The sequence below is a fragment of the Mchenga conophoros genome, linkage group LG17, assembly GCF_057382185.1.
Source record: "Mchenga conophoros isolate Kocher_MC1m ecotype Shallow Benthic linkage group LG17, M_conophoros_male_GT1.1, whole genome shotgun sequence".
Classification (NCBI taxonomy): domain Eukaryota; kingdom Metazoa; phylum Chordata; class Actinopteri; order Cichliformes; family Cichlidae; genus Mchenga; species Mchenga conophoros.
Window position 1 is genome coordinate 29,796,387 of NC_140542.1, and position 10,215 is coordinate 29,806,601.

Sequence of the window (10,215 nt, forward strand, 5' to 3'; positions counted from 1 at the left end):
CTGGAGTTCAGCCAGAGTGACACTTCTTGATAGGTTCTTAATGATCTCTCTTAAGAAGGACCTAACTCAAGACATTCCTTTGAGGGATTAAGGAGTAGGACTGCTCTTGGGAACCTTTTCTAGGATCTGTTTTTTTAGGCAAATCTGTCTTTGAGAGCTGCAGGCATTTCCTTCAATCCTGTAGCTTAGATCACGCCTTTCAATTATAACCACTTTCTACAAGATGTAGAAATATCTTGAAGATGATCACGGAAAATGGGAGGAACCTAAGCTATAGTTCAAGTCTCATAATAAATAGTCTGAGTGCTTTCAAAGTGATATTTTATCTTATCAGTTTTGGTTAAATTTCCTCATTAAGAATACTGAATGCATATTTATGAGGGGGAAAATGAATTTAATGGTTATTAGTGTAAGACTGACCCCGTATGAAAAATACAAAGTGGTCTGAATATTTTCTTGTTGCACTCTTTCATACATGGGTCTCACACATACAAAGAAAGAGTGGCCTTATAATGGTTCTGGCTGTTTTTGCATCTGCTCACCTTGCTGCATAGCACTACAGCAGTTATATATTACCAAATGACATGAGGGCATTTAATGTAAAATTGAAGAGGAGGGAGGAACGGCTTTAGTGTCCCCTTATAGGCTCTGTGTGGTTAGCAGCAGGAACTTAATGTTAATCTTAATGATAGATGATAGAGGATGCAGCGTGCCGCCACAGAGTGTGTGTGACAGTGTTATTGTCTCTATGATTAACTCAACCACTGTCTCAGTCCCTTCCTCTCAGAGAGAATCAGAGAGCAAGCAAAATAGACGTACCACTGTTTAGTTTCTCATCAAGCTCTTCTGCTATATCCTCCCTCCTTTCCTCTGCTGTCCTTTCTCTCTCTCTCTCAGAGGCCATTACTGGTGATAAACACTGTGGTTTGTATCAGCAGGATGCACCTGGCATTAAAGCGAATGCTTAAGAAAGTAATTAGTGGGTGTATGTGGCTGCTCTAGTCCCTGTAGATGCCCATAGGCGGTGTAATAAATGAGCACCAGGATCCATAGGAATAGGATGGCAGCGATTTCTGCTAGCATTGCTGTCATCGTTCAATACCCTGACGCAGAGCAATGGCCTTGTCATGCCTGCTAGCAAATGACTGAATTTCTCCCTGATGGATCCACAAATGCAGAAGCTTCTCTACACCCGACGGTTTAATGTTCCAGTCTGCACTGAAAGTAGTAAATGTCATGTATCTTTGAGTGTATGGGCCTATAGTATGCTTGTATAAAGCAAAATGTAAAAAGTTCTTCTACCTTTTGGGAAAGATCAGTGCCACCTATGTGACTACATTCTTGATATATTAAGTATAACTAGCAGAAAGTGATGTTGGCTCTCAAAGGCTGAAAATGGGTTGAGCCACACCATGAAAAGCCACGGTCAGTCAAGATGCTCTGTCTCTCAGTGAGTTATTTCCAATTACTTCTTTAAACTGTTTATCTTAGCAAGTAGGCACAGTACTGGACAATAAATAAAGTGTATTGATTATTCACACTCACGTTGACATTGTTGAATGTGTGGAGACCACTTCTCATCTCGTCACAAATTGTCATTGACCTGAACTGACAAGGACTAAAGATTTTCTTGGCACTCCTAATGAATATGACCATGCGGAGGTGCACATATGTAGACATCGGTACTTCAACAGCATTCCTGCTGCATTGAACGCTGGGTAATGACCCATGCGTCCAATCCTCTGCTCTGTATCCAACAGTAGGGAAATTTCTCTCTCTAGGGGGCAAATCGTACATCTGATTCTGACTACAGGGGCTCGGATTCACCCCTCCCAATATTCCTCTGAGATCTCCAGAGTTGCTGACGGGCAAAATCTCTTTGTATTTCACACCCATGCAAGGCATGTTTAGTGAGGCAGATGGAGTGTCCTGGGCACTGATGTGACCAAAACGATGACACCACCATTAGCATAATAGCCCTAGCTTGTGCTTGTGTCGTCATTATGGATTTTTACGAGGTGTGCGAAGAGACAGACAAAAGCAGTTAACACTGGGCAAGGCACCAGCACTGATAGGATGTCCCACTGCTTAGATTGGCTGAATGCTCCGACTCTTGCATACATCTGTCGAAAAAAGTCCCATTTAAATGCACTGAAGTTAGGTGTAGCATCAATCACAACAAGGTAAGACGGCAGCACTAAAACTCTCATAGACCTCAAGGACAAATTTGTACTTGCTAATTTGAAATGATGTGTAGCTTACAAGTGACAACAAACTCTTTGTGGATACCAAAAGATAGAATTTTCCATTGGAAGCAGTTAGCTTCCCAATTTTTTTAAGGATTAACTCATTATGAATCCATAGATAGATCCAGCAGATTCATAAAATATGGCAGAGTCATCAATAGATTCCTCTGTGGACCTTTTATTTTGTCTTATTATTAAAAAACACAATGGTGAGAAGTGAGACTAATTTTGCCCTGGTTTGCTGTGTGGCAGGCCGGTAGTGGACCTAAACACAAAACCCGGAAAACAGCGTTATTGCTGGCAGTAAAGAAAATAAACATAGTTTTAAACCTACCCCAGAACAAGGCCTGGAAAACTATATAATAAAACTAATCAATAAAGGAACATAGAAAAGAGTGGGATGACACAACAAAGGGCAAAGAGAGACCTGAAAAGTAAAGGCAATAAATACACAAGGTAATGAGGCTAGAGGAAAATAGGTAGGAAACACAGCAGGAACAAATCAGAGGTAATGGGACAGGGGAAGATGAGGCACATGAAACAAGCGATTATCAAAATAAAACAGGAAGTAACTAACAAGGAAACACCTACCAGAGACTAAAACTAAAACTCCAGGACTCAAAATATACAAAACTACAAAACCTGAGTGCAAGAACTAAAATTAGGCTTAACGACATACTAAGAAAAGAAGAGACTCAAAACTGAGATTATAAACAAAGCAGAGAATAATTAATTAATAATAAACCAAAATTAGAGTCCAATGACAAACTTTGGGTCAGAGACCCACACCACAACCAATATACCACATGTAATTGCTCATGAATGTTTAAATTAACCTGAAGCTCACTGACTTGTGGAGTCTCTCCAGACAGTAACAGATCCCCCCATTCAGGGGATTAAACTGTCACTCGATTGCCCGATTTAAAAAAACAAACAAAAAAACCCCTCTGGCCTCTCTGTTGGTACTTATGTTATACAAATTGTTGTACACATTGGCATGGTCTTCACACCATGCTCTGAGGGCTGAACTGCACTTTGACCTTTTCTCCCAGCAGATACAGTAATTTTGATTCTTGCTTCAGGTGTTTTGGACTGGAACAATGGTAATAATAGAAAAGGCAAGGGTTTATTCGGCACTGCAGATTGTAGTATAGCTCAGTGTGCTCTAATAACAGTATGAACTCTCTGGAGGTAAAAAGTCTGTTTCCTCACTCGTAATATATATTTAATACTCTTCTTTTGTTCTGAAGTTTTCTATGTCGCGTCACACAGTTCGTGAACTCCTCTGGATTGCCCGTGTTAATGCTTTATATATTTATTCATTTTTTTCTTTTCACCTTTATCTTTTTCAACTGTTCTTGCGAGTTGATCCTTTCCTGTAACTCTCATCACTTGGACTGTTCCTTCCTCCCATCCTGTCTAACACCGTATTTTCCCCTATTTACACACTATTCTGTTCCCCTTTTCTCCCCTGCAGGAGGTATGAGGCGTATCCGGTGTGTGCAGACCTGCAGGAACAAATCCTCACATGCTACAAAGAGAATGTGGGGAAAACCCTTCACTGCTCCAACATAGCAGCCCGTTATCTGCAGTGTGTCAACGATGCCAAACAGGTGGGTATTTGTCCTAGCTGTTTTCATTCAAACATGACTTGTTATACTTGTTAATTCTGAATTTACTTATGAAATTAATTAGGCCACTCATGTTATACAATTGTAATTAGGGGAAAAAAGCTGTACGCTTCAACCTTTATGTACTCAGTAGGGTTGAATACTAATTATTGTTATTGTAAGTATTTTAATTGCAACTGTGTTTATTTCATGCTTGATTTTTAAAAAAAGAAGACATTTCTTTGTTTGCAGCTGGATTGTTGTATAAAACATATACTTGAATGCCGACAAACCTTCCACAATAACTTTTCTTTTTCTTTGAAAAGAATGACAAGTTTGTGCATGCACCCTCACGGGCAGATAATAAGTAAGTTGTTGAGCTTCCTAGCCTGATAGCGTAGAGGAAGTGGAAGCTTTGTGTGGATTACAAATGAGCCTACAGCTTACGTCATTTAGCTCGTAGATGTGTATAGTAGCTACACCCCAGTGGTCATTCCCTTTTTCTAAATTAAATCATATGATGAAACACACTGGCATCCATTTACATATGCTGGCTCCTTGCTTTTAGACAGTAGAATATGATTTCCACCAGGCTACTGGCGCCTGAATAAAGCTCAGTCCAGATAGCCAGTTTAAACCTCACGGCCTATTTCCATAATACCTGCTGACACAGGCATTCCCCCCAACTGTGTATGTGTGCGTTTTAATGCAATAAGACCAAGGGAGTAGCTTCTGCTTAGTTGAATACCCTTGTCCTCTCCGTGCTCTCTTTTCTTTCATTGAGAAGTGTAAATGTTTTTTTGCCCTCTGTCTTGTGCAGTCAAACTCTGTATGCTAATAGTAATGTCACTCAGGTTGGTATTAACTTGATTCCCCGCTCTCACTTTGCAATATGTAACATCCATTGCCCCCCAAAAAAGACTCAATTTGCATTCATAGAGCTTTTCTATTAGATTTTTTTGCAATTGCATTGTTTTCCCAGAAATGGGGAAAAGTGAGTTTTGTGTCTCTCGCTCACTCTCGTGGGTATTAATATTAGATCTAAAAGTCAGATGCAGGCAGATTTTTAAGCTATATGTCATGTAAATTGACGAATGTTTTATTCATCGCACAAACATGGATGCGTACGTGTGTTTAAGTCGAGGCTACATGTAGCCTCGTCAAGATTCAGCGAGGGTATGCTCACATTGCGAATGCTGTTATGATCTTGTAAATTGTTTGCAAGCGAACACGATATGGTAATCCGCTTGTGTTTATCACCTTGCAGCAATCACAGCGCACTCCTGTTCGTCTTTGCTTATCGGGCTAAGACTTACTTTTAAAGTCATTAGGTGCAAAAGAAACAGTTCTGTGATAAGGCTTTAAAGGAAATAATATGCGGAATTACACAGCCAACAAAATCGAGGGGAGGGAGGAACGAAGTGGGATTGATATGAGCTGATGCAGCTTCATGATTAGGATGTTTACACAGCTTTATCAGAACCGAGCAGGAAGCTCTTCTACAAACAAATGTCAAAGGACATGACTTTGACCTCTGGAGGTCACAAGATCCAAGCGTGCCCTCTAACAGACGTCTCTCATCCTCTTGCCCTCTCTGCGTCAAAGACACTCGATAGCATAGCTCAGACGGTTTTCACATGACAAAATCCCTCTCCCCTTCCTCGTCCTTTCCCTTCAGATCCGAAATTCCACCTTAAACTGCAGCGCCATGGGTGTAGATAGTGATGTAGCAGATGCCATCTTAGCAAGGATAAAAACAAAATCTGTCAAATTTTTGTTTTTGCAATATTGACCCCTCGTCTGGAGCCAGCCGAGACGGAGGCGTTGTCAGCTGCCCAGCCTTTGTCACTGATAATTAGCATTCTTATCGCCACAGTCAGTGATAACATTTAGACCCACTTTCGTTGTCTTTTGTGCCCTCTGCGCCCCGCCACCATCTCTCCTCCACTTCCTCCATCCACTATCCCTTCATCCCTAGTCACATTTCTAATGCATTCAGCACTTAACAGGTCTGATAGCAACCAGTGAGAAAGAGGCAGTCGAAGGACAGATAAAGTCTCCTTCCTTCTCCCTCTCTCTATGAACAGGAGTTTATCATCGAGTCCGATCTCTCCATCCGCTGCCTTCCTTCTCATTCCATATTCTCGCTGCATGACTGCCTTTTGCTCCCTATCTTTTCGTTCTGCACTTCATTTTTTAGACTGACCCTTCCATCTCCTTTTTGCTCTCAATGGGTAAGCTCAGCTGCTGTTTGTGGTTTCCAAATGTGCTGTGTTTTCTTATCCTTATATTAAAGGGAATGAAATGAAAAGTGGCTTCCTTATTATACAAAACATTTCAGTCAAATGCTCTTAAGTACTCTTATAATTTAATTTGTCAACACTTCGCTGTTACCTCTTGACATAGCACATGTTTTTGCTCCTAATTTAAAAGATTCTTAAGAATAAAGGCTAATGCCTGCCCCGCTGTCTCATTGTTTGTAATTCCAGTGCTAAAATGTAGTGGACGAGCAGGGATCTGTGGCAGAATTCACGTTTTGACCTCCCTCACATGCGCACTTTAATTTCACCATATACCTCAAATGTGTGCAGAAAGCATGCATCAATTGATGTGTGATGAAAGGGAAAGGGATCTCCATCTACACTTTAGAGTCCAAACAGCCTGCCGTGTCTAAGCGTGACCGTCAGGTTGTGACCAACATTCACAGCGTTGTGTTGAATTTGAATTCATCCCCCAGGGTGAGACTATCGACACTGAGTTTTACTGTAACACTCTGGGGCATCTGAGGGAGAACATTTGGTGCAAATAACTGAACTGTGACCATGTCATTATGCACTGAAAACGCAGGAGCTTTTTGGCAACACCAACACAGTCATCACACCCTATTCGCCAAACTTGCCAGATTTGGCTCCTGCGAGCTTGTCCCTCTTTCCCAAAATCAAGCTGAAGTGGTTCCAGTGGATGAGGGCCAGTACGCATAACAAATGTGCATGTGCAGCTCATCAGAATCGGACTTCCTAAAGAGTAATCTAAAAATAAGAGCGGCGTAGAGTTGCAAAAGGATGACGTTGATGGGGCTGGCGACAGATTTAAATCAGATGATTGGGATTTCTGTGACTGTTAACACAGCAGGAAGCACTTGTTGTGAGTCAATGAATGTAACTGAGGCTGAATAAATAGTACAGAATAAATAGCACTGAATGTATCTGATTTTAATTTATGTAGATCTATTCTTTCATGGTTGATAAATAATCAATTGAAAGCTACACTGTATAGTGTTCCTGTATAAAAGTATCCTTTTCACTCTCTGTTTAAACATCACTTACACCTAGAAACAAAGTAATGTAAGGCGTTACTGTAATAAATGTATTAATTACATCTCTCTTCACTTATCCCAAAACTGTAATGGCAGATAGCTTCCTCCCTGAGTCTGGTTCTGCCAGAAGTTTCTTCCTGTTAAAAGGAAGTCCTTGCTCATAGGGGGGATCGTCTGATTGTTTGGGTCTTGTCTTTATTATTGTAGGGTCTTTACCGTACAATATAAAGCACCTTGAGGTGACCGTTGTTGTGATTTTGTGCTATATTTATAGAACAGAATTGAATTGAAAAGTACTGGGTCCCTACATCTCACATTACAGGAGCTGCTCAGCCATAGAAACCAATGGCCTGAAGCTCCCAGCACACAGTTTTCGTGCTGATGTTAATACATGGTCTGGCTGTGGCTCTAAACACTTCCACTTTTCACTTACAGTTGACCGTGAAATATCTAGAAGCGGAAGAAATTTCACACACTCAACTTCAGTGAGCTCTTTAGAACGTCCTTTTTTTTTTTTTAAACAAATGCTTGTATAGGCAGACTGCAGGGCTAGGTGCTTGATTTTACACATCTGTGACAACGGCACTGCAAAGATTAAGGCCATGTCCACACTAATAGGTTTTTGTTTCTTTTTCTCTCCATTTTGGCCTTCCGTCCACACTGAGACTGCGTTTTCGGTCAAGGAAAACAGCGTTTTGAAAACGCTCTCCAAAGTGGATACATTTAAAAACGCAGTTTTGGCGTCGCAGTATGGCCAGCGAACCCTTTTCAAAAACAATGACACATTTTAGTCATGTGATGCAGTCATGTGACCAATTAACCTAAGATAGCGGAGGGCATTACACAGCAGTTGTTTTGTTTGCTCTCAATTTTGACAGCCCTGTTAAAGATCATTTGCTTTGTTTCAGAACGTAAGTTGTAATAAACTGGAACCATCGTGTGGTTGTTTTCTGCTTTTTGTCGTAACATGGATGATGCAGCCAAGCAGGCGTGCTAGAAGCAGCTTCTTTTATCGGTAATCATTTTATGGTTAGATCGATAGTGTGGAAAATAAACTGGGATTCTTTTGGGACACACAACCATGGATCCACAACAGTTATTAAGTTAGTCAGTGAGGAAGAAAATATATTTTCTTTGTTTTGTTCTGTCTACTTGATTCCCCTCTTAAGTCCCTTGTTTCTTCTTCCTCCCCCCTCCTTACTCGTCTTCTCTTGGGCAGATTTCATCCAGTGGCATCTGCAGCAATAGGCCGGTTCAAATGGTTATTGACAGGGAGTACTGGGGATTTGTGGTTGCACTTATCACTAACATGGAATCCAGTGCCCTTGGGTCCTTTCTCTGCTTCTCAACCTCACTTCATCCTCTTGTCCTTTATTGTACTCTCAGGCCCTCCTCCCGTTGTCTCATCTCTCGTGTGCGAAATAATATTTTCTTCTGTTGTTTTTTTTTCTCTTTTTGATACTTTTGTTTGACTTTTCCATCTCTCTAATGCTCTTTTCTTTTCTGTTTTCGTCTCCAGAACAAGTTGAAGACTGGGGGATAAAGAAGAGAGGGCGAGAGAGAAGGAGCAATGAAGAGTTTATTGTGGGGGGATTTCTGATTATTGAGCGACTGACAGACTAAACCAGAGTGGAGGAAGAGGGGGATGAGTCAGCACCGACAAACACACCCTCAAAAACCCAATAGAGAACCAACCCAGAAAGGAACCAGATTAGAGGCACCGAGCACAGCACCTTCAGAGAAAAACACCTTTTCCCTTCAATACTTACCTCTTTGGCACCTCTTTTACCCTGTGTCTTTCTCTCCTGTGGGTGTGTAACAGAGGAGCAGTGACACTGTCCTACATTTTGGAGAAACATCAGGTACCAGCAGGGATCAGACGGCCTGAGCTTGGCCCTCTAAAAAGGGATAATGGTTAACCAGCACTGCCTCAAGAAACCAGTCACCTCTGTCCCTTGGACCCTTCTCCACACTCTCCCACTTGGAAAAATAGAAGTCTATTTTATTGATAAGTCAAATCTATTTTGTTGTTGTTGTTGTTTTCTTGCTCCTAATGCATCGTTGTGTGCACAAATGCATGTCTATTTGCATCTGTTTACTTTGTGTGATTATTAATAATGAAACCATCTGTGTGTTGAGTATTCATCTAGACCAATACTTGTGACAATGTCTGAGCAGGAAATAAAAAGACAAAGCAGAAGCTGTCGCTGAACTTTTCTCCATAAATATTCAGTTTCCACCATCTCTCTTGTGTGTGTGTGTGTGTATGTGTGTTTTATGATAATTACTGTAAGCATTACCCATTTTTGATGGATCCGTGGCCCTTGTGTTGCCACAGCATTTTTGCCAAATGGAGTGAATGAGCCCAGGAGAGACAGACTGAAGCACAGGGGAAGTATTTGTCCCAGATGTTGTGCTTCATCATCGATCTTTCTCTTTTTTCTTCTTTTTCTGTCTTTTTTTTTTTTTTTAATATAGCTCATTGTGTGAATCCTCTGCGCTCTAGCTATTTGGGGGAAAAAACAAACAAAAAAAGGGCATTCTTTATTGTCTGCTTATTAATCTGCTTCTGTCTTTCTTTCTTTCTGGAGTGTCTCTTCTCCGCTCAGTCTCCCAGGTTACTGCTGCCTTGAAGGAGACTTCTCGTCCACGCTGTCTGCATCCTGCCAGACTCTCTGAGTTAGATTTACCTGCAGACATACACCTTATGTATATGTATGAGTACGGATGGGGCTGTGCATCTTTTTATTGGCCCGTTTATTGCTGCAGTAACATTATTTTAGTGTGTGGATGTCAAAAGGACATTTTCTGGACTTGATGTGGACGCAGGGGATCGCAGAAGAGACATTATCTTAATTCTCCATCAGAAGAAGGAACTGTGTGTCAGGCAGGGTGAGACAGGCGTGGTGGGTTTGTGTGCGCAGTGTGTATGTGTGTCCGCGCAAGCATGTGATTCGTTGTGACTAATCCCCCTCTGTCAGTCAGCTGTCCTTTTGCTTTTTGACTTTTGGAGTCTCAAAGGGGTTAGGGGTTGATTTCTATT

General features: G+C 41.3%; 1 protein-coding gene across 5 annotated transcripts in view; it reads left to right on the top strand.

Annotated features, from left to right (window-relative positions):
- The window catches only part of chchd3a (coiled-coil-helix-coiled-coil-helix domain containing 3a), an 81,277-nt gene extending 71,890 nt beyond the window's left edge, over positions 1-9,387 (top strand). For 3 of the 5 annotated variants that reach the window (XM_085252174.1, XM_085252175.1, XM_085252178.1), the window contains 3 exons: positions 3,724-3,859; positions 4,183-4,223; positions 8,692-9,387. In XM_085252174.1, coding sequence (XP_085108300.1) covers positions 3,724-3,859; positions 4,183-4,223; positions 8,692-8,701 — 187 coding nt within the window. In that variant the 3' untranslated portion in view covers positions 8,702-9,387. The remainder of the gene's footprint in view (positions 1-3,723; positions 3,860-4,182; positions 4,224-8,691) is intronic. The other 2 variants (XM_085252176.1, XM_085252177.1) reach the window with 1 other exon arrangement.
- Positions 9,388-10,215: the final 828 nt, after the last annotated feature.